The following is a 25,266-nucleotide window of genomic DNA, read 5'->3' as shown; positions in this document are numbered from 1 at the left end:
AATGCTGCCTGACCTGCTGCGTTACTCCAGCACTTTGTGTCTATCTACAGAAATAGTCTACCGAGCCTGTATGCAAGAGGCGCCCTGTTTTGGCACCATTTGCACTGTGCAATATTCGCTCTAATTCATATGAGCAGTGGCCGATCTACGCAAGCCCCAGGCAGCTGTGGGACTCCAGCCAGTCATCAAAGTACTGCTGAGCTTTGGAGCTTCTCGGCTGTCTGACTTTCTGGTGTTAAGACTGAGAGGTGAGGTTTTAAGATGACACCAACTGACCCTTTTACGGTTCCTTTGCAGTTGATTTTGGAGTCAGCGCTCAACTGGGCAAGACGATGGAGAAGCGGAATACTTTCATTGGCACTCCTTACTGGATGGCACCTGAAGTGATAGCGTGTGACGAGAATGCAGAGTCCACATACGACTACAGAGTAAGCAACAAACGGGGCAAGGGCACATAACCAAGGGTTGGTAGGGCAAATGTACCGCAATGATGGTGACGCCATGTTTGGAGTATTGTCTTCACTTTTGGTCACCGTGTTAGAGGAAAGATGTCGTTCTCTGTGCAAATTGGCAACCACATTGACCACATCACAAGAGTAGCCCCATTAACCTTAAATAGAAAAAAAAGACACAAAAAGCTGGAGTAACTCAGCGGGTCAGACTGCATCTCTGGAGATAGAGCAATAGGTGACGTTTCAGGTCGAGACCCTTCTTCAGACATTAAAACTGGGTCACCAGGTCACAGGTCAACCACTGATTTCCCCAGCAACTGGTGGTCCAACTGGTACCGGGTCCTTGAATCCAGATAAAATTACGAGAGTGCACTTGAAATCCCTCCTGGAAGTCTCCCCGAAAATGTGGCGCCTAGTCCTGGTGAAGCGGCCGATCTCGACCTCATCGGGACTTCGTCAGCCAATCAGCGGATCGAACTTGCACCCTGCGGCCCCCGTAGTCAACTTCCGAGGCCGACTTTGCGGGCCGATGTCTCGGCACCTCCAAGGCCAAGACCTCTGTCGGTCCGGCAAAACAGAGAGTACGGCAAGGCTCTGGAACCAAGGATGGTGGACCTGTATTGTGGAAATTAAATACTGCAACAAAAATTTGGCAGAGTTGCTATGAGCAGATTTTTTTAAACTATTGGATCTAATTCCAATTTACAACCCGTACATATTTTAAATTCCCTTTTTTTAGATCTTACACGGAATTATCACGAATATCCCAGTGAAACGGAATATTCCAGTATAAGATTATTAAGGGGTTGGACACGTTAGAGGCAGGAAACATGTTCCCAATGTTGGGGGAGTCCAGAACCAGGGGCCACAGTTTAAGAATAAGGGGGAGGCCATTTAGAACGGAGATGAGGAAAAACTTTTCCAGTCAGAGAGTTGTGAATCTGTGGAATTCTCTGCCTCAGAAGGCAGTGGAGGCCAATTCTCTGAATGCATTCAAGAGAGAGCTAGATAGAGCTCTTAAGGATAGTGGAGTCAGGGGGTATGGGGAGAAGGCAGGAACGGGGTACTGATTGAGAATGATCAGCCATGATCACATTGAATGGTGGTGCTGGCTCGAAGGGATGAATGGCCTACTCCTGCACCTATTGTCTATTGTCTATTGAAACCATTAGATTTAATGGGATTGAGAGAAACAGGGCACTGGTCAGTCTGAAGAGACACTGGAAATGGATCCCAGTGAGTCAGAAGCAAACATGGGGAAACAATAGTCCAACGAAGAGAGGTGTGAGCATGGGAATTAGGGCCATCGTTAGTTGAATGGAACACAGCATAATGACTTTGTGAGCAGAAACTGAACCATCAGGAATTCTGAATAGTTGGATAGCGGATTATTGGAGTTTTATTCTATCCACTCATTTATCATATTACAGTGTGCAAATTAACTGCCTCGTGTCCTACAATGTAACAAAAACGTTAGACTCAAAAACACCGACTCCGCCCAGGCCAGCGATCACCGCGTACACTAGTATAAGAAAATAACTGCAGATGCTGGTACAAATCGAAGGTATTTATTCACAAAATGCTGGAGTAACTCAGCAGGTCAGGCAGCATCTCGAGAGAGAAGGAATGGGTGATGTTTCGGGTCGAGACCCTATTGTCTATTGTCTATTGAAACCATTAGATTTAATGGGATTGAGAGAAAGAGGGCACTGGTCAGTCTGAAGAGACACTGGAAATGGATCAGTCTGAAGAAGGGTCTCGACCCGAAACATCACCCATTCCTTCTCTCCCGAGATGCTGCCTGACCTGCTGAGTTACTCCAGCATTTTGTGAATAAATACCCCGTACACCAGCACTATCTACACACGAGGGACAATTTACAATTTTACCGAAGCCAATTAATGTACAAACCTGCACGGCTTTGGAATGTGGGAGGGAGCCAGAGTACCCGGAGAAAACCCATGCGGTCACAGGGACAATGTACAAACTCCATACAGACAGCACCCATAGTCGGGATCAAACCCGTGTTTATTGCGCTGTAAGGCCGCAACTCTGCCACTGTGCCGCCCCACCCTCAGCGAGTACACCCATCACTACTTTCTCAGGAAAAGCATCAATGAAAAACAGAAACAAGGAACTGTAGATGCTGGTTTACAAAGAAATTGCCGGTTAAAATAACAACTCAGCAATGAACCCAATGCAAGCTCATGCAGTGGTATTTCCTGTCTGAAAGCTCTGATCTGATCACTGATCCTGGGAACAATGGAAAGTGGAGAGCCAATTTTACTGCGGTTTGCTTTGCCAGCTGGAACCATTGCCATGAATGTAGGGAATGCTGCTCCTGATTTCCTGCCAGCAGATTCCCTGTCAAGACACGGCAACACAGTCTCCGTGTTCATTGATCCCGCTGTTTCCAGCCCATTTTCCAACACTGTAATAAAAAAGGAACTGCAGATGGTAGTTTATACTGAAGACAGACACAAAGTCCTGGAGTAGCTCAGCGGGTCAGGCAACATCTCTGGAGAAAATGATTTGGTGGCGTTTCGGGTCAAGACGTACATACACTTAAGGTAGACACAAAATGCTGGAGTAACTCAGCGGGTCAGGCAGCATCTCGGGTGAGAAGGAATGGGTGACGTTTCGGGTCGAGACCCTTCTTCTGATGCGAAACGTCTCGACCCTAAATGTCACCCATTCCTTCTCTCCCGAGATGCTGCCTGATCCGCTGAGTTACTCCAGCATTTTGCGTCTACCTTCGATTCAAGCCAGCATCTGCAGTTTTTTTTCCTGTACATACACTTAAGTGACTTGTACAGTTCGACGCTAGGGGCGGCGCGGTGGCGCAGCGGTAGATTTGCTGCCTTACAGTGCCAAATACCCGGGTTCGATCTTGACCTTGGCTACTGGCTGCACGGAGTTTGTACGTTCTCCCAGTGTCCGGGTGGGTTTTCTCCGGGTGCTCCAGTTTCCTCCTACATGCCAAAGACATACAGTTTGTAGGTTAATTGGCTTTGATAAAAATTGTAAATCGTCCCTAATTTGTGGTATACTGCTATTGAATAGGGAATGCGGTCAGTGTGGCCTCGGTGGATTGTAGGGCTTGTATCTACAAACTGCAAACACTTACCTCCCCACCCGCCCTCCTGTCATTTCCCTCCTCCCCCCCCCCCCCACTTCCTCCCGTAAAAGTCTGTTAACCATTTCTGCGGTTCGCCACGATGCATCACTCTTTGGATTATGTCGTCCTTACCCAACAATTGGCCTATCAGGGAACCTCTCTGGTGACCTGAGAGAAATTTAGAATGGCAAATTAACCTACTGACCCATGATAGACACAAAACGCTGGAGTAATTCAGCAGGTCTGGCAACAGCATTTATTGTGTCATGAGTCACTCCAGCATTTTGTGTCGTGCTGCCTGACCCGCTGAGTTACTCCAGCGTTGTGCATCTATGTTTGGCATAAACCAGCATCAGCAGGTCCTTTTTCTTTTACAACCTACTGACCCATGTACTCTGGGATGTGGGAGGAGATAGAAAAATAGAAACATAGAAAATAGGTGCGGGAGTAGGCCATTCGGACCTTCGAGCCTGCACCGCCATTCAATATGATCATGGCTGATCATTCAACTCAGTATCCCGTACCTGCCTTCTCACCATACCCCCTGATCCCTTTAGCCACAAGGGCCACATCTAACTCCCTCTTAAATATAGCCAATGAACTGGCCTCAACTACCTTCTGTGGCAGAGAATTCCACAGATTCACCACTCTCTGTGTGTGAAAAAAAACGTTCTCATCTCGGTCCTAAAAGACTTCCCCCTTATCCTTAAACTGTGACCCCTTGTTCTGGACTTCCCCAACATCGGGAACAATCTTCCTGCATCTAGCCTGTCCAACCCCTTAAGAATTTTGTAAGTTTCTATAAGATCCCGGGATCTGAGCACCCGGGAGAAACCCACATGGTAGGTTTTCACTGTACCTCAGCACACATGACAATAAACCAAACTGAACTGAGCTGGTCAGACTGAAGGACGTGCAAACTCCGCACAGGCAGCTCCCGCTATAAGGATCGGTCAGGTTGCTGGAACTATGAGGCAGCAGCTCTACTGGCTGCACCACTGTACACTTCAACCATGGGCATAATGAGGGGAAGAAAAGGAAAGGTTGTGTGTCAACATGATGCCTTTCAGATCCTCCAATCTTCCACAAAGTCATCAAATATTCTTTAACATATTGCTACTATTGTAACGTGAAACCAATTTTTACAGCAGTCTCTGCAACAGGAATGTGGTAATTGGCCAGATAATCCATTTTCACCTCTGGAGGTCTGGTTTCTTGTATTATCAGATTTGACTGGACAGCATGCAAAAACAAAGCTTTTCACATGTACCTCAGTACACATGTCGATAATAAACCTAAACCATCTTCAGTCCAGGTCCCAATCCAAAATGTCACCTGCCCATGTCCTGCGGAGGTACTGCCTGATCCGTTGAGTTCCTCCAGCACTTTGTGTTTTGCTCAAGGTTCCATCATCTGCAGTTTCTTGTGCTTCTAGTATCTTAGTTTGAGAGATAAATAGAGATCAGAGCGTTGCCATCTTTAACATAATGCACTGGGAATTGTGTTTGCAAGAAGCAGACAAGACCTCACTTTAATGTTTCACGAGAAGGTTGGCAGTGTTATCATTTCAGATTCCAATGTTTGCAGTGTCATGTGTCACGACTCATGCAGTAACTTTGCAATTGAAAACGTAGAATCCTGTGCTTTATTCAACAATTTAACAGCCTCAGATTCACAACGTCGTTCTGCAGGAGAAAATGGCAAATGATAAAATGTAATTCATCTGCAATCCAGATAGACATTCACAGGTTGACAGAGATATCTGTGATGAGATAAACACAAGATAAAATATGGATGCTTCTTGGTATAATTGGATTAGAGCAAGATCTGATTTTTTTTTTTACGCATTCAGAAAGGCAATGGATTGAATGAAGTTTGCAGATGAACTCTTTGATTAAATCTGGGAGAAAACAATATTTCAGTCAAAGCTTAGTTATGAGTGGGCCCAAAATTTATTATTGTCAGCTGTTCACCTACATTTATCTTGCAAAATTTACTATTTTACAGACGCCATAGTTTTTTAATGGATTCTAAACTCTGAAATAGATTCCGAGCTTTACATTCAGGCTGTGGTGGCCTTACAGTGAATAGATGGCTCTTAGATTGAAATTGTTTGGGTTCTGCCTATGATTTTTGGCAATGTATTATCTGCAGAAAGACATTAAAAATGTTAGATATTGAGGCACCCTGATCATCAAATGTCTTTTAACTGGCTAACATAACAGCTGGAGACACAATAGTTCATAAGCTACAAGGGCATAATTAGGCCATTAAGTCTACTCCGCCATTCAATTATGGCTGATCTATCTTTCCCTCTCAAGCTCATTCTTCTGCCATCTCCCCACAACCCCTGACACCCGTACTAATCAAGAATCTGTCAATCTCCTCCTTGAAGATATCCATTGGCTTGGCTTCCACAGCCGTCTGTGGCAATTAATTCCACAGATTCACCGCCCTTTGCCTCAAGCCACGAGGAATTGCAGATGCTGGAATCTGGAGTGTTCATTCCCTCTTCGGATGCTGCCTGACCCATTCAGTTCCTCCAGCACTTTGTCTTTTTCTCATTTTGCAATTATTCTTTCTAATCAGTCTTATGTACCTCTGTGCCATTCATTATAACAATGTGGAGGTGTGGTTTCCATATGAAGTACTTTTTGTGAATTTCCCAACATCTGTAAAACAGAGCTTGGTTGTTAGCCAGGGCTGAGCTGTACAACTTCTCACCCCCAATAAATATTCATTGGTCTGAAACATCAGGGATGGCACAGTGGTGCAGCGGTAACTGCCTTATAGCACCAGAGACCCGGGTTTGATCCTGACTATGGGTGCTTCTGTATGTTCTATCTCTGCCTGCGTGGGTTTTCTCCAGGTGCTCCAGTTTTCTAGCAGATTGTAAAGACGTGCAGGTTGTAGATTAATTGGCTTCTGTAAATTATCTGTGGTGTGTAGGATGCGAAAGTGGGTTAACATTGAATTGATGTACAGGTGCCGTTTTGGATTGAGTCTCTCTTCAGTCTGCAGAAGGGTCTCAAACCGAAACATCATCCATACCTTTTCTCCAGAAATGCCGCCTGACCCCCTGAGTTACTCCAGCATTTTGTGTCCATCAGCATCTGTAGTTCCTTCCTACACTAGTGGATTGTCGGGCAGCGCAAACTCACTGGGCTGAAGGGCCTGTTTCTACATTCTATCTCTAAACCTAATGAACTAATTCTGTCTCTCTCTCTTTCCATCTGACTTGCTAAGTATGCCCAGTACTTGTATTTCTCTGGTCAATATTGTGACGGGAAGTTTGTTCGATACTCAAAAGCTACCACATGTTAACGGCAGTTTGAAAGTTAGGAAGTCAGGTGTAAGAATGAAACTTGTGTGCCAACTGTTTATAGGTCAGTTTTGCTTGTGGTTTGGTTTCATGACCAAATCAGTGATGCACACACACACTTTTTCTTGTAATGAGGTAGCAACAGCGTTGGTTCATTTAAATTGTTACTGCAATTATGTTCTATTATAATTTGCAATTGTAACTGCCTCTGAAAAATATTTAGTTTAGTGTGAAAATACAATGTGGAAATAGGCCCTTCGGCCCACCGAGTCTACCCTTCACTAGTTCTATTCTACACACCAGAGTCAATTTATAAAAGCCAATTAATCTACAAACCTGCATGTCTCTGGAGTGTGGGAGTAAACCGAAACTCTTTAACATTTAAAAAATTTCCCAAACTAATGTAAGGAAACAGAAAAAAAAGGAGTGTGGTTTTAATTGTTTTGTCATTACCACTCGAACATGTTGTCATTACCACTCGAATATGTTTTGTAAAAGCAACAGGGTTATTGCACTGGGTGACTTTAACTTCCCCCATTTTTACTGGGATTCCATAGTGCAAAAGGTTTAGATTTCAACCTTACTTTAGAGACACAGCATGGAAACAGGCCCTTTGGCCCACCGAGTCCGCACCAACCAGCGATAATCCCGTCTACTAGCAGTATCCTACACAAGGGACAATTTACAATTAGCAGAAGCCAATTAACCCACAAACCTGTTTGTCTTTGGAGTGTGGGAGGAAACCAGGAGCACCCGGAGAAAACCCACGTGGTCACAGGGAGAGCGTACAAACTCCGCACAGACAGCACTCGTAGTCAGAATTGAACCCAGGTCTCTGGCGCTTTAAGGCAGCGACTCTACCGCTGCGCCACCATGTAAAAGCAACAGGGCTGTTGTAGTGGGAGACTTTAACTTGCTCCATATTAACTGGGACTTTCGTAGTGCAAAAGGTTTAGATGGTGCAGCATTTGTTCGGTGTATCCAAGGGGATGTTTTGAACAATACATGGATAGTCCAACTCGAGGAGGTACTGTAGTGGTATTGGGAAATGAGCCTGGCCAGGTGACAGGTATTTCAGTGGAAGAGTAATTTGGGAACAGTGATCACAGGTCAATAAGTTTTAAGATAGTTATGAATAAGGATAAGTCTAGGCCTTGGGGAAAGGTAGAAAATTGGGATAAATCAAATTACAACAATATTAAGCAGGAGCAAGGGAGTGTAAATGGGAGTATTTTTCATTGAGTAAGTCTACATCTGACATGTGGGAATCATTTAAAGACAGCTGATGGGAATTCAGGATGGGCATGTAAGGAGGATGGATAATGATGGCAAGGTGAGGGAACGTTGGATGACCAGAGAAGCTTCAAAATGGAAAAAAAAAGGAAGGCAATGTAAGGCTTAAGGAGATGAAATCAGACAGAGCCTTTGAAGAATATAAAGCAGGCAGGAAAGAAGTCATGAAGATAATTAGAAGGGCTAAGATGATCAGTCAGATTACAAAAAGTCTAAAACTAGGGAGAAAGTGGGACTCAAGAATAAAGGAGGAAACTTATGCTGGGAGTAGACAAGATACTAAATGTGTACTTTGCATCTGTATTCACCGAGGACAAGGAAATTGGAGGAACAGCACCTCATATTTTGCTTGGGCAGCCTACAGCCCAGAGGTATGAACATTGACTTCTCCAACTTTAGATAGTTCCTCTGTCCCACCCTTCCCCTCCCCCTTCCCAGTTCTCCCACTGTCTTCCTGTCTCCACCTATATCCTTTCTTTGTCCCACCCCCCTGACATCAGTCTGAAGAAGGGTCTCGACCTGAAACGTCACCCATTCCCTCTCTCCTAGATGCTGCCTGACCTGCTGGGTTACTCCAGCATTTTGTGATACAATACTCCAAACGTGTGTAGAAAAGAACTGCAGATACTGGTTTACACTGAAGATAGACACAAAGTGCTGGAGTAATTCAGCGGGTCAAGCAGCATCTCTGGAGAAAAAGGGATCTCTCTAGAGATGCTGTCTGAGTTATTCCAGCACATTGTGTCAAATGTGTGATGCGGTTTTATAATATGAGTCTCAATTTGTCGTATACTTGCCATTAATGAAAATGTTTGACTTTCAATTTACAATTGACATACAATTCGTCCTGTTATTTACTTCCTCACAGAGTGACCTGTGGTCATTGGGAATCACAGCGATTGAGATGGCAGAAGGGGCTCCTCGTAAGTAGTTTTGTTCATTTTGCAATGAAGGGCTTCAGGGCAATTAAAGGCTGATGCGGGTTTTCAAGAGATTGATGGATTACTTGAAGTACATGGGACTTACAGCGCAAAATAGGAGAGTTTTAAACTTTAGCCTTCAGCGTTACAGTGCGGAAACAGGCCCTACGGCCCACATACCCCGCGCTGACCAGAGATCATCCCGTACAATAACACTATCCTGCACACTAGGGACAATTTACCAAAGCCAATTAACCTACAAACCTCTATGTCTTCGGAGTGTGGGAGGAAACCGGAGCACCCGGAGAAAACCCAAGCGGTCACGGAGAAAGTACAAACTCCGTACAGACAGCACCTGTAGTCAGGATAGAACCCAGGACTCTGGCACTGTGAGGCAGCAACTCTACTGCTATGCCACTGTGCCCCCCCCCCCCCCTCCCCTTTGTTGGCTCCTCAGACTTTTGCAATATGAGCATAGTCCCAATGTTCTAAGTCTTGCTCCATCAAACGACCCCTTTGCTGTTTTCCCCCTTGAGTGCTGTGTACCCAAGAACAAAGGAGGTTACAAACAGTGTTGGCACTGCCCGGTCCATCACGGGCACTGACTTCCCCAGCATCATCGGAAGCACAGCCTCAAAAAGACTGCCCGTGTCATGAAGAACCCATACCACCCTAGCCAAGCTCTCATTTCACTCCTGCCATCGGGAATAAGGTGCGCAGGAAGGAACTGCAGATGCTGGTTTAAATCGAAGGTACACACAAAATGCTGGAGTAACTCAGCAGGATGGGCAGCATCTCTGGAGAGAAGGGATGGGTAACGTTTCGGGTCGAAACCCTTCTTCAGACTGATGTCAGGGGAGTGGGCGGGACAGAGATAGAATGTAGTCGGAGACAGTAAGGATCACGGGAACAGCGAGAGAGGATGTTTCAGAACTGTAGTCGGAGAGAGGAGGAAAACGTCTTCAAAGTAGACATACCCTGAGGAGATTTTGCAGTGGAGCAGAAAAAAATGTGTAGGAAAGAAATCGGGAATAAGGTCCAGGCTTCTGAAGACTGTCACCACGAGTTTCAGGAACAGCATCTTCCCAACAACCATCAGGCTCCTGAACACTATAAACACCAACTAAACAACAAATTATGAATTGTCTTGGTTCCCCTAGGGTCTTTGGGTTTTTGATTAGTTTTGCTCTAATATTGGGGGTTTTACTGAACATTTTTTTGTTAGTTGTTTGTTTTATTACGTTATTTATTGAGTAATGTGTTTTACTGACCTATTACGCCTCTTTAAATGAGAATTTCATTGTTCTGTTTCAGTACATATGACAATTAAACATTCTTGACTTGATTCTTCACTTGCTTATATATATATCTTGCAATAAATTGCATTAAATTCCAATGAATAAAACATATGGCAATAAATGCATTATTCAACTTCACTGCAGCACATTCCAGGACCTCTCTTGAGCAAAGATGTTCTACCAAAATTCCCTGTTCGAATTTTTGGTAATTTATCTGTCAGTTCGACCTTTCCTTCTCGAAGTTTCTTTCTTTAATTTCAAACTTTATCGCAGACACTCAGCTTCCATGCATTTATATCCACTGATACAAGCGTCAGAAGCGGTTCCTAGCTTTGTGTACAAACCTGGCCAGTTTATGTTTAGTCCAATTTCGAGATGCAGCATGAAAACAGCCCCTTCGACCCACCGAGTACACACCGACCATCGATCACACAAGTGCGATGATATCACACTTTCTCTTCCACTCCCTACACACTAGGGGCAATTTACAGAGGCCAATTTACCTACAAACCCGCGCGTCTTTGGAATATGGGAGGAAACCGGAGCACCCAGGCGAAACCCGCGCGGTCTCAGGAAGAACATGCAAACTCCACACAAACAGCACCCAAGGTCAGGATTGAACCTGAGTCTCTGGCATTGTGAGGCAGCAGCTCTACCTGCTGCGCCACTGTGCTGCCCAGTAATAAGATTTATTTCTTGGCAGTATTGACAGATACATGCATGTCGCTGTACTTGGGTGACAATTGTCAATGAATAATTTAGAACAGAGATGAGGAAAAACTTTTTCAGTCAGAGAGTTGTGAATCTGTAGAATTCTCCGCCTCAGAAGGCAGTGGAGGCCAATTCTCTGAATGCATTCAAGAGAGAGCTAGATAGAGCTCTTAAGGATAGCGGAGTCAGGGGGTATGGGGAGAAGGCGGGAACGGGGTACTGATTGAGAATGATCAACCATGATCACATTGAATGGCGGTGCTGGCTCGAAGGGCCAAATGGCCTACTCCTGCACCTATTGTCTATTGTCTATAAAGTTTGTTTTTAACTTCATTCATTAAATCCACTGCCTCTGTGTTTGTCTTCCAGCTCTCTGTGACATGCATCCCATGAGGGCCCTCTTCCTCATCCCACGAAACTCTCCCCCCAAACTGAAGTCAAGGAAATGGTATGACCATGTATTGGGGAATGAATGTTACGCTGGAGTGGAAGTGAACCATTGTCATTGTAGGCTGTAACAATATTCAAGCTCAGAGTTTGGTGATGAAGTCACAAGCACACGTTCAGTGACGGGTAATAGACTGTGGGGAGGGGAAGGACATTCTACCAGCTTGGACCAAATACTCATTGAAATTCCAAGGATGCATGTTGTTCTCCTGTTGTTCTAATGGCCAATTCTCCTGTTGTTCTAATGTTCTTCAAAGAAAGAGATATGCCTTCTATATCCAGTCTGGCCTATATAAGTTTATAAGTTATCGGAGCAGAATTGGGCCATTTAGCCCATCAAATCTACTCCGCCATTCAATCGTGGCTGATCTATCTTTCCCTCTCAACCCCATTCATCTGCCATCTCCTCATAACCTTTGGCACCCTTACTAATCAAGAGTCTGTAATCTCCACCTTGAAAATATCCATTGACTTGGTCTGAGGCCATGAATTCCATGTATGGTTCTGGGACCATAGGGATATGGTTGACACAAGGAACTGCAGATGCTGGAATTGTGCACAGAACACAAAGTGCTGGAGAAACTCAGAGGGTCAGGCAGCATCCCTGAAGGACACGGACAGGGGATGTTTCGGGTCAGGACCGATCTTCAGACTGACTGCAATGGGAGAGAGAAAAAGTTAGAAAAGTGGTGGGGGCAGGACACAGCCTGACATGTGATAGTTGGACACAGTCTGGCAGATGGGAGGACAAAGGGCAGTGGTGAAAAGAAGATGAAAGGGTGACAAAAAGGGGAGTAAGGGAGACAAAAAAATGAGATAAAGGCTGAATTTCGTCCAATATTGGATGACAAATAAAGCTATCTTGAATCTTGAATCTTGAATCTTGATAAAGAGAAAAGAGGAGTGGATTGTAAAGCCAGAGGGAGGGAGGGATATTGGTGGAGGGGGACACTGGGGGAGTGAGGGGTGGGGGATAGGGAAAGGGGATGGGGTGGCAGAGGACTGGGTATACATCAGGGTCAGGAAAGAGAGGGAGAGGAGAAGAAGCAGAGAGAAAAGAATGGAGTGGGGTGTTATCTAAAGCAGGAATCGCGGACATGGAGACACATGAGAGCGTTCTAGGGCGAGACATAATTGACACGTTTTGAAATACCAAAGTGAACTCCCCAGTTGAGATCAAAGCCCTATCGAACTATCCAATGCATGGTAAAAAAAAAATCATTAGAGAAGTAGGGTAATCTTCAGCTCTCTGCGTCTTATTCCTCCTCCAGCCAACACCATCAGCGAAGAAAAAAAACAGATGCTTCTTATTTTCTGAACTTTTGAAATGTATAATTAGATACTCCTTGTTCGACAATGTCGGGTGCACTTCAGAACCTTTACAGTGGATTTAAAGTGGATACAGCATCAAGGAACTGCAGATGATGGTTTACAAAAAAAGACACAGTGAATGGTAGGGGCCTAAGGAGTGTTGTAGAGCAGAGGGATCTAGGGATGCAGGTACGTAGTTCCCTGAAAATGATGTCACAGGTTGATCGGGTGGTCAAGAAGGCTTTTGGTGTATTGACCATTATAAGTGTAGAAGATAGACACGGTGTGCTGGAGTAACTCAGCAGGTCAGGCAGCAACTTTGGAGATAAACGATGGGTGACATCTTGGGTCGGTACCCTTCTGCAAATGGTCTGAAGGAGGGTCCCGTCCCGAAACCTCACCCGTCCTTTTTCTCCAGAGATGCTGCCTGATCCGCTGAGTTACCCCAGCACTGTTTCTATTTTGGTACAATCCAACATCTGCAGTTCGTTGTTTCTATATTGAGTATAGAGGTTGGGTTGTTATGTTACAGTTGTACAAGACGTTGGTGAGGCCACACTTGGTGTATTGTGTTCTCCCTCTGCTACAGGGAGAAGGTCATTAAACTGGAAAGGGTGCAGAGAAGATTCACAAGGGCGTTGCCAAGACTTGAGGTGCTGAGTAGGGAGAAGTTGTGTAGGCTAAGACTTTGTTCCTTGGAGCACAGAAGGCTGAGGGTTGATGTTCTAGAGGTGTATAAGGTCATAAGGGGAATAAATAGTGTGACTGGACAGAGTCTTTTACCCAGGGTAGGGGAATCAAAAACAAGAGGTCATAGGTTTCAGGTGAGGGGGCAAGATTTAATAGGAGCCCGAGGGACAACTTTTTCACTCGGGGCAAAGAGAATATGGAACGAGCTGCCAGAGGAGGGAGTTGAGGCAGGTACTATAACTGCATTTAAAGGATACTTGGACAGGTACATGGATAGGAAAGGTTAAGAGGAATATGGGCCGAACGCTGGTAAATGGGACTAGCTTAGATGGGGCATCTAGGTCAGCATGAACGTGTCGGGCCAAATGGCCTGTTTCTGTGCTGTATGACTGACAGTATGTGCTGGAGTAGCTGAGCGGGTCAGGCGGCACCTCTGGAGAACATGAATAGGTGATGTTTGGGGTTGGGACCCTTCTTCAGACTGATTGCAGTAAGGGGGGGAGAAAGCTGGAAGAGTGGTGGGAGGTAAGGTGGATGTTATGCAAGTGCAATTCTGTCATTTGAATCCCTTCTGCAGCTCATCATCCGAACCTGACTATCACCGTGATGTATTATATTTCTCAGAACAGTTCTGGAAGAGTTTCCTTAAACTAATGGTCCCTTTGAGCTATTACTTACCTTAAAGAAAGGCCATTGCCACTGAATTTGAAGGGGGGAATTTGTTTGGGGATGTGCTATTTGTTCTGGCTGTTATGGGTGGTGGAAACGATCCCAGCTTCTTCAATAGTAAAGCATACGTCAGTGACACAAAGAAATTGCAGTGAGATTAGTCGCTGCTCAGCGCTCACCTTTAATGCCTGCACTCCATTTGGCACGTTGCAGGCTGGTGCCACATCTGTTGACAAGCCCAAATTCATTATAAGCAAGGAGACAATAATGGATATTGGTTGAGGAGAAGAGCTGCTTCATGATATAAGAAGTGCACTTGAACTGAGATGTGAGGAATAAACCATGCTTATCTCTGATGCACAGTGTCACAACCCAACTGAGAACCAACTAAGATTCCCAAGCACACTGAAACCATTTATTTCTTCCACCTGATGCACCACTAAGGGCATGAAACATCTTTGTTGCATCCCATTTAAAGTTTTCCCCTTGTCGACAGAAAGTGCTGGAGTAACTCAGCAGGTCAGGCAGCATCTCTGGAGAACATGGATAGGCAACATTTCAGGTCGGGATGCTGATTTGTTCGATAAAGGGTCGGGACTGGAAACATCATCTATCCATGACTTCCAGAGATGCCGCCTGACCCACTAAGTTTTTTTTATTTTTTAAATTTATTTAGAGATACAGCGCGGAAACAGGCCCTTCGGCCCACCGAGTCCGCACCGCCCAGCGATCCCCGCACATTAACACTATCCTACACACACTAGGAACAATTTTTACATTTACCCAGTCAATTAACCTACATACCTGTACGTCTTTGGAGTGTGGGAGGAAACCGAAGATCTCGGAGAAAACCCACACAGGTCACGGGGAGAACGTACAAACTCCGTACAGACGGCGCCCATAGTCAGGATCGAACCTGAGTCTCCGGCGCTGCATTCGCTGTGAGGCAGCAACTCTTCCACTGTGCCACCGTGCCGCCCTAGCATCTAGCATCTGTAGTACTTTGTGTCTACATTTTAAGCAGCAGTGCATGTTAATGTGATCGTCACTCCTTGTCATGCAGATTGCCCAATGCAGCTGGTGTTCGATATACACCCTTGAGTGCCAAGCAAGGTACCAAAGTATATACTGCTCAGTTCCACAACTACTATATCTATCTTAAGTTTGAAGAAAGGTCCTGACCTGAAATGTCACCTCCCATGTCTTCCAGAGATGCTGCATGATCCAGCACTTTGTGTCACTTTTTGTAAATTCACATCTGCAGTTCTTTCTGTCTACATCTTATCTCCTTAAAGTCCAGCTTTGGGTTTTTTTTAACACCATCAGTAAATCCACAAGTCTTGTTAAATCAGTTTGCTGCCAGTAATGGCTCTGTAGGTACTGCATCACACATCAGGGTAGGAAGGTTGTTGGTTCAAATCTCACTCCACAAACTCAGATAAGCTGATAACCCAGTATAGTACTAGTTTAGAAACGTAGAAAATAGGTGCAGAAATAGGCCATTTGGCCCTTCAAGCCAGCACTGCCATTCAATATGATCATGACTGATCATCCAAAATCAGCACCCCGTTCCTGCTTTCTCCCCATATCCCTTGATTCCATTAGTCCTAAGAGCTATAACTAACTCTCTCTTTAAAACATCCAGTGAATTGGCCAACACTGCCTTCTGTGGCAGACAATTCCACAGATTCATAACTCTCTGGGTGAAAAAGTTTTTTCTCATCTCTAAATGAGCCTGTCCTAAATGGCCTACACCTTATTCTTAAACTGTGACCCCTGGTTCTGGATTCCCCCAATATCGGGAACATTTTTCCTGCATCTAGCCTGTCCAATCCCTTAAGAATTTTAAATGTTTCTATAAGATCCCCTCTCATCCTTCTATAATTCCAGTGAATATAAGCCCAGTCGATCCATTCTTTCATCATATGTCAGTCCCGCCATCCTGGTAATTAACCTGGAGAACCTACGCTGCACTCCCTCAAGGGCAAGAATGTCCTTCCACAAATTAGGGGACCAAATTTGCATTGTTAAACAGCGATGAAAAGAAGCTCATGACCAATGCTATCTGGTAATAAAAAGGAACTGCAGATGCTGGTTTATACCAAAGATAGACACAGAATGGTGGAGTAACTCAGTGGGTCTGGCAGCATCTCTGGAGAAAATGGATAGGTGACGTTTTTGGGTCGGAACCTTCTTCAGACTGATTGTCGGGGGGGAGGGTGAACTGGAAGCAGGAAAAGACCAGGACAAATCAGGGCCGACAATAGATGACCTCAGGCAGGGAGGTTCCCTGACAGGCCCATTGTCGGCTAGGGACGGTGTGATCCCAAGAGGGATACATCGTTGTGAACTGTGGAACTGGTTAACGGACCTTTAGTGGAGAAGGGGGGGAGGGGGGGGGGGGGGGGGGGAGAGCGTGAGGAGGAGAGAGGGGAGTGTAGGTAGAAGTTACCTAAAATTGTAGAATTCTGAGATCATATCGCTAATTTGTAAGCTACCCAAGCGAAATATGAGGCAGTAAAAATGTTGGGTGTTTGGACATCTTGAAGGGTGCTATATAAATGCACATTTTTCTTCTGCAAACCGATGGACATTGCAGATTTAAGGCCGATTAAGTCACAATTCCATTTCTCTGTGTGTGTGTGTTCCACTTTTACTGAAATCACCAGCTTCTGTAGAGATGTTTGAGTCAGAAACTGGGGCCACGCTTCCTCTTTTGAAGGTGTCATTTTTTATTGTAATCTCTGGGAGTTAGTTTGCCTTTGGGGAAATGTTTTAACATGAATCTCTTTCTTAATGATATTTTTTAATTACTGTAGCATGATGAATACTAAACCTCAGAGCAAGCCCTAACCAAAATTTAGAGTTTATGATGACGTGGAGATTTATTGTATTAATTATGTAGTGTTGTTCTTTGCGGCACAGTGTTTCTTTGTGACTTTAATAACAAATGTGAATTGAATCATGGGTTTTTTTGTGATTTAGACTTGCATTTTCAAATAGACTAGTTATTCTGTAGCCAACCCCAGTCATTCGACCAGTTCCACTGTTTGCAGCCTTGATTCCCTGTTGATATCACACCTTCCCCAGCCAACAATGGCCCATCAATGTGATCATTGAATGGCGGTGCTGGCTCGAAGGGCCGAATGGCCTCCTCCTGCGCCTATTGTCTATTATGGGCTCCACCCTCCCCAAGGTCATCAATTGCCGGCCCCTAATTTGATCTGGCCTTTTCTCGCCTCCAGTTTAATCCCAGCCACCCCCCCCCCCCCCCTCACCCACTCATCCCTACTTTCAGTCTGAAGAAGAATTCCAACCCGAAAAGTCACCTATTCGGTGGCAGCACGGTAGCGCTGCGGTGAAGCTATTGCCTTACTGCACCAGGTTTGACCCTGACTACAGGTGCTGTCTGTACACAGTTTGTACGTCCTTTCCGTGACTGCATGGGTTTTCTCCGGGTGCTCCAGTTTCCTCCCACACTCCAAAGATGTGCAGGTTTGCAGGTTAATTGGCTTCGGTAAGATATTGTCCCCAGTATGTGATGTGCGCTAATGTAATGGGGGCCGCAGGTGGGCCGAAGAGCCTGTTTCCGTGCTGTACCTCCATCTGTATTCCTTTTCTCCACACTGGCTGCCTGACCTGCTGAGTTACACCAGCATGTTGGGTCTATCTTCAATGTGGTCTTGCCTGTTTTATAGGTGGTCCAGCCACTGTTAGGGATGGACCACCTAATGGCTGCCGACGTTAATGCCTCAGGCATTGCACCAGGCCGGGTAGGCTGCAAGTATCAATTAGACCACAGGCGATAGAAGCCAAGGCCTTGCCCACGGATCATCCCAATTATGTCCTGACAACGCCCACGGCCAAAAGACTTTTTGCACCAAGATATTGTGAAATTTATTGAAAATTATTGAAAGATAATTAAATAATTAAAATTATGAATAAAACATCCAATATAAAGCAGTTATGTTTAGATATACAGCATAATAGAAACATAGAAACGTAGAAAATAGGTGCAGGAGTAGGCCATTCGGCCCTTCGAGCCTGCACCGCCATTCAATATGATCATGGCTGATCATCCAACTCAGTATCCCGTACCTGCCTTCTTTCCATACCCCCTGATCACCTTTAGCCACAAGGGCCACATCTAACTCCCTCTTAAATATAGCCAATGAACTGGCCTCAACTACCTTCTGTGGCAGAGAATTCCACAGATTCACCACTCTCTGTGTGAAAAATCCACCACTCTCTGTGTGAATAATAAACGGGTCCTTCCCCCTCTAAGTCCACACTGACCAGCTATCACCTATTCACACTTGTTCGATGTTATCCCACCTTCTCATCCACTCCCTGCACGCCGGAGGCAGTTTTACAGAAGCCAATTAACCTACAAAGCTGCACGTCTTTGTGATGTGGGAGGAAACCAGAGCAATCGGAGAAAGCCCACGAAGTCATAGGGAGAACGTGCAAGTACCCAAGGTCAGGATCGAATCCGGGTCTCTGGTGCTGCGAGGCAGCAGGTCTACCAGCTGCTCCACTGTGCCGCCTAGTTATGAATTTTAACATCAAAGGAAATAATATGACTTTCACTGAGCTTTTAAATGAAGTGTGCCAAATCCTATTCACACGTGGTGGAACTAGATGCAGCAATGGCGGCGGCTGTTTAGCTCAGTTGAGAGATACAAGGCAGAAACAGGCCCTTTGGCCCGCCAGGTCCGCGATGACCAGCGATCTCTGTTACACTCGCGCACACTGCACACTAGGGACAATTTTTAATTTTTACCGAAGCCAATTAACCGACAAACCTGTATGCCTGTGGATTGTGGGAGGAAACTGGAGCACCTGGAGAAAACCCACGCGGGAAGAATGCACAAACTCCGTACAGGCAGCAGCTATAGTCAGGATCAAACCCGGATCTCTGGCGTTGCGAGGCAGCAACTCTACCGCTGCACCTCCCTGCAATCCTGTGGAAACAATGTGTATCCAGGCCTTGGCCTTATGGAGGGGCGGCCTGACTCAGTACGAAATGCAGGGTGGAGATAGATGTCAGATGAGCCTGCACCTGATCTCAGATATTTATTTCACAAAATGCTGGGGTAACTCAGCAGGTCAGGCAGCATCTCAGGTGAGAAGGAATGGGTGACGTTCCGGGTCGAGACCCTTCTTCAGTCTGAAGAAGCGTCTCGACCCGAAACGTCACCCATTCCTTCTCTCCTGAGATGCTGCCTGACCCTCTGAGTTACTCCAGCATTTTGTGACAAAATACCTTCGATTTGTACCAGCATCTGCAGTTATTTTCTTACACCTACTACACCTGATCTCTAGTGTGCTCCCAACTTCGACACAACAGTACATAACAACAGAGTTGCTGACTATACTGCCGGTGCAGTCCTGCCAGTTATTTGCCTGGTGTCTAAAATATGGTTGCAGCACATTGATAACAATGACATTTCTATAACAACGTAGGGCGGAAAAAAACAAGAAAACATGCATCTGGAGCGATTTATCTCCTAGCATTGATTGCTCTTTCAAGCAACAACAATTTACATTTAAATAGCACATCGAACAGAGCAAACATCCCACGACCCTTCACAGGCACGTTGCCAAACAAGACCTGGCACTGAGGCGAATCAGAAGGTATTAAAACAGGCAACCTACAGCTTAACCGTTATGATGGTAGAGTGCTTTAAAGAAGGAGAGAGGGAAGGACAGGTCATAGAGTCAGATAAAGTCTTACAGCGTGGAAACAGGCCCTTCATCCCAACTTGCCTACACTGCCCAACATACCCCATCTACACTGGCACCATCGACGTGTATTTGGTCCATATCCCTCGATATCTGCCCTATCCATGCACCTGTCCAGGTGCTTCTTAAGTGTCTGTTCCTCTCTGCCCTGATCTCTTCCTCTCATGATTGTGTACACCCCTCATCCTCCTGCACTCCAAGGAATAGAGTCCCAGCCTGATCAACCCCTCTCGTTAGCTTTTCCCTGTAACCCTATAGGTTTTGGGGAAGAATTCGAGAGCTTGGTTGTCTCCACTGAAGGCACCATTTCCAATGGGCCAAGCGGAAAATGACGGGCATGGAGATTGTGGAGAGTCTTGAGATCGAAGTATTATTATCCTGTGGTGCTGGTAATCGTGACGAGTGTGCCTTCCATCCAGAGAGTAATCAAGAAAATACAAATTCCCAAAGAAGCGTCTTGACCCGAAACATCATCAGTCCATTTCCCCCCACAAATGCTGCCTGATACGTTGTTGCAGCGGTAGAGTTGCTGCCTCACAGCGTCGGACACCCGGGTTTGATCCTGACTACGGGTGCTGTCTGTACAGAGTTCGTATGTTCTCCCTGCGAATGTGTGGGTTTTCTCCGGGTGCTCCGGTTTCCTTCCACACTCCAAAGACTTGCAGGTTAATTGGCTTCGGCAAAAATTCTAAATTGTTGTCCCTGGTGTGTAGGATAGTGCTGGTGTACAGGGTGATCGCCAATCAGCGTGGACTCAGTGGGCTGAAGGACCTGTTTCCACGCTGTCTCTAAAAATGTAATTAATACCGAATGGGTGGCCACAGGTCAGCGTGGATCTAATGGGCCGATCGTCCTGTTCCCGTGCTAAATGACTCCATGAGCAGTCACACCATCAAGCCGTCAAAACGATTGATGGTGTGAATGGAAGATTGGACTTCTTTACCCAAAATGTATTGTTCGTTTATCTATTGCGGTTCATTCCATTGAAAAGATGAATCACGTTCTGGTCATGAAGAGAACTTTCAGTTCCACATAAAGAATATGCATTATTCAAATTTTCTTATTTACAGGGGGATAAAAAGCCATTTGACATTTCCTCAAAAGTTCTTTGACACCGCATTTCCTCAGAAGTTCTTTGGGGAATTCCTGTTTTCTGTTGGAATTTGAATGAACAAAGCAGAAAGGTAGAACCGCACCAGATAATGAACCTCCTGACCTATTCGACACTTAAAGCAGAGTTTCGATACCGCACCAACCATCAACACACTGATGTACTCATCCCTTTCTATTCCCTCTTTATTCCTGGTCACCGCTTCCCAGAAGAAAGGTAGATTTCGCCACACACTGGCGGGCAGTTTACAATGGCCGATTAACCTGCCTCCCCGCACGTCCTGAGGATGTGGGAGGAAACCAGAGCAATTGGAGAAACCCACACAATCACAGAGGGAACATGCAAACTCCACGCAGCACCAGGTCAGGCTTGATTCTGGATTGCTGGAGGCTTTAGCTGCTGCACCACTGTGAAGCCCCACGTGGTCATTACATTTCATCATTGAGCTTAGAACATAGAACAATACATTGCAAGGACAGGCTTTCAGCCCGCACTGTCAATATCGAGCAAGATGCCACGTTAAACTCCTCTACCTGCATGTGATCCACATCCCACCATTCCCTGCATATCCTCTTATCTGCCATCGTATCTGTGGTGAGATTGCCATTATTCATTCTGCACTCTCCATGGTAGCTTTCCCATTGCCTTCTCCAGAGTTACATCCAATGATAGGACCTCACTTTTTTAGTTTAGTTTGGAAATACTGCACAGAAACAGGCGATCACCCTGTACACTAGCACTATCCTGCACACTAGGGACAATTTACAAATCTTTACCGAATCCAATTCACCTACAAGCATGGACGTCTTTGGCGTGGGGGAGGAAACCGGAGCACTCGGGGAAAACCCACGCAGTCACGGGGAGAACGTACAAACTCCGTAATTCCTCACAACAGAAAGAGATGTTGAAGATCAACCACGGCAGGGCATCCACAGTTACACAGACCAGCCCAGAAAAGGACAGGAGATTTGCTTCCCTAAAGCACGTTAATGAACCAGATGAGATTTTGCAAAAATCCAACAGTCCTAATCCAATAGGTTAATGTTGTGACTGACTTTTTTTTAAAAATGAAGTTCCTGTTTTTGTTTCATTGTTTGAATTTTACTTCCCTATTTGCCATGTTTGAATTTAAACCAGTATCTTTTGATTACTACCATAATGACTTCACCACTAAACTTAATTAGGGCAGCACAGTGGTGCAGAGGTAGAGTTGCTGCCTGACAGCACCAGTTCAATCCTGACCACGGGTGCTGTCTGTACGGAGTTTGTACGTTCTCCCTGTGACAGCGTGGGTTTTCTCCGGGTGCTCCAGTTTCCTCCCACACTCCAAAGGCGTATTAATTTGTAGGTTAATTGGCTTTGGTTAAAAAAAAATTGTCCCTCATGTATAGAATAGTGCTAGTGTGCTAGGGTGATCGCTGGTCGGCCCGGAGTCAGTAGGTCGAAGGGCCTGTTTCCGCGCTGCATCTCTAAAGTCTAAATTAAAGTCACCGTACTAACGTGCTCTGTAATCATCAATGTGACTAGCTTCTTACTGATTATAGGAACATTCATCAATGCTGGTGCATTTTGCCCTGCGATTGATATAACTAACTAGGTGAGATTACAGGAACATGTCTTGGGCTGCTGTCTTTTTGTTCAGTCGCCAACAGGTTGTCTCACTTTAAGGACTAAAAGGAGACTTGTCCCTGAGCAGCTACTGTCGACCATGTTGGTGGGTCTGGAGTCATGTTTAGGCCTAGACTGAGTGAGCATGGTTTATTTGCTTCCTATAAGACCATAATACATGGGAGCAGAATTGGGACATTCAATCCATCGAGTCTACTCGGGCATTCAATCATGGTCGATCTATTTTTCCCTCTCAACCCCGTTCTCCTGCCTTCTCCCCGTAACCTTTGATGCCCTTACTCATCAGGACAAGGGCATCTCTGAAGGATGAAAGTGAACCAAATTTCTTATGACCCGACCGTTTCATGGTTTCGGTTACTGAAACCGACTTTATTTAATTATAGATTTAGAGTCATAGAGAGACACAGTAAGGAAACAGGCCTTTTGGCCCATGTTGACCATCAACCACCCATTCACACCAAATCCTGCATGAATCCCATTTGTTTAATTCCCATCAACTCCCCAAAGATTTCACCATTCCCCTACACACTAGCAGTGGTCAGATTACCTGCCAACCTGCACGTTTTGGGATGTGGTAGGAAACCGGAGCACCAGAGGGAACACCTCACGGGGTCACGGGGAGAACATGGGAACTCCACACAGTGTCCAGAGTCAGGAATGAACCCAAGCTTCCAGCGCCTCAGGGCAATGCCTCAACTGGCTGGACTTCTGTATTAAGAAGGGATTACAGGGAATTTTTGTGTAGTGTATGAGTAACCAGAGGAGCAACAAAACCTACTGGGTCAAATTCGACAATGGCAATTGGGGAAGTAAAATTCAAGTGGTAAAATAAAACCAGGAACTTCATTTTTAAATGTCTGTGAATTTATTTGAATCTGAATTTCCCAGTGTCGATACTATGATACAAAGTCATGTCAAATTTGTGTGTTACCTTTGACATAATCATGTAATGTTCACTGAACTCTTCTTAAATACTTCGTTGTAGGTCGAAGAGGTTCATGAACTTTGTAGAAACCTGCCTGGCAAAGAACTACTTGCAAAGACCCTCCACTGAAACGCTGTTGAAACATTCATTCATCCGTGACCAGCAACATGAGCGACAGGTTCGCATATTGCTGAGGGATCACATCGACAGGACCAGGAAGAAGAGGAATGAGAAAGGTAACGCGCTTCTTATATTCAAGCTTAATCAAGGACAAGTCTCACCCCGGACACGCCCTCGTCTCCCCTCCCCCATCAGGCAAGAGGTACAGAAGTTTGAAAGCGCACACTTTCAGATTCATGGACAGTTTCTTCCCAGCTGTTTTTTAGTTTTAGATAATAGACAATAGACAATAGACAATAGGTGCAGGAGTAGGCCATTCAGCCCTTCGAGCCAGCACCGCCATTCAATGTGATCATGGCTGATCACTCTCAATCAGTACCCCGTTCCTGCCTTCTCCCCATACCCCCTCACTCCGCTATCCTTAAGAGCTCTATCCATCTCTCTCTTGAAAGCATCCAACGAACTGGCCTCCACTGCCTTCTGAGGCAGAGAATTCCACACCTTCACCACTCTCTGACTGAAAACGTTCTTCCTCATCTCCGTTCTAAATGGCCTACCCCTTATTCTTAAACTGTGGCCCCTTGTTCTGGACTCCCCCAACATTGGGAACATGTTTCCTGCCTCTAATGTGTCCAATCCCCTAATTATCTTATATGTTTCAATAAGATCCCCCCCTCATCCTTCTAAATTCCAGTGTATACAAGCCCAATCGCTCCAGCCTTTGGCGTTTAGTTTTTTAGAGATACAGCTCGGAAACAGCCCCTTTGGACCATGGAGTCCGCACTGACCACCGATCCCCAAACAACATGGAGGGAAAGAAAAATCAGCCATGATTGAATGACGGAGTAGACTTGATGGGCCATCAAACTTATGAACTTACGCTATCCTACAGACACTAGGAACGATTTACAAACTTTACAGAAGCCAATTAATCTACAAACCTGTACGTCTTTGGAATGTGGAAGGAAACCAGAGCACCCAGGGAAAACCTACGCGGTCGCAGAGAGAACGTACAAATTCCGTTCAGACAGTGCCCATCGTCAGGATTGAACCTGAGTCTCTGGCGCTGTAAGGCAGCCACTCTACCACTGTGCCACACTGCCACCCTGTTATCGGGAAACTGAACCACCTTATCAACAACTAACCTCCCATCCACATATGTAGATTTTACACTATCTTTAATACGTTGCACCCTTTATACTTTATGTGTACACTGTTGACGGCTTGGTTGTAATCATGTTTCGTCTTTCCGCTGACTGGATAGCTTGCCACAAAAAAGCTTTTCACTGTACCTCAGTACATGTGACATTAAAGCATAGCTTTAATGTGAAAGGGGAACATTTTCAAGATGTGCGGGGAAGGTTTTTCACACAGAATTTGTGGTGCCCTGGAATGCACTGCCAGGAGTGGTGGTGGAAACAGATACGATAGTGGTGTTTGAGGCTAATAGATTGGTACATGGATAAACTTCATCCTCAACATTGATGGTCTCCCAGTATCCACCT

The 25,266-nt window shown here is 45.4% G+C and overlaps 1 protein-coding gene across 1 annotated transcript in view; it reads left to right on the top strand.

Annotated features, from left to right (window-relative positions):
- Positions 1-25,266, top strand: part of LOC144600523 (mitogen-activated protein kinase kinase kinase kinase 4) — a 267,504-nt gene that overhangs the window by 111,536 nt on the left and 130,702 nt on the right. The window contains exons 7-10 of the mRNA XM_078412188.1: positions 298-428; positions 9,054-9,108; positions 11,484-11,562; positions 23,702-23,877. Of these exons, the coding sequence (XP_078268314.1) occupies positions 298-428; positions 9,054-9,108; positions 11,484-11,562; positions 23,702-23,877 (441 nt within the window). The remainder of the gene's footprint in view (positions 1-297; positions 429-9,053; positions 9,109-11,483; positions 11,563-23,701; positions 23,878-25,266) is intronic.

Source organism: Rhinoraja longicauda, chromosome 15 (assembly GCF_053455715.1).
Source record: "Rhinoraja longicauda isolate Sanriku21f chromosome 15, sRhiLon1.1, whole genome shotgun sequence".
In the NCBI taxonomy this organism is placed as follows: domain Eukaryota; kingdom Metazoa; phylum Chordata; class Chondrichthyes; order Rajiformes; family Arhynchobatidae; genus Rhinoraja; species Rhinoraja longicauda.
Note: the sequence above shows the minus strand (reverse complement) of the source record. Positions and strands in the feature narration are given on the sequence as shown.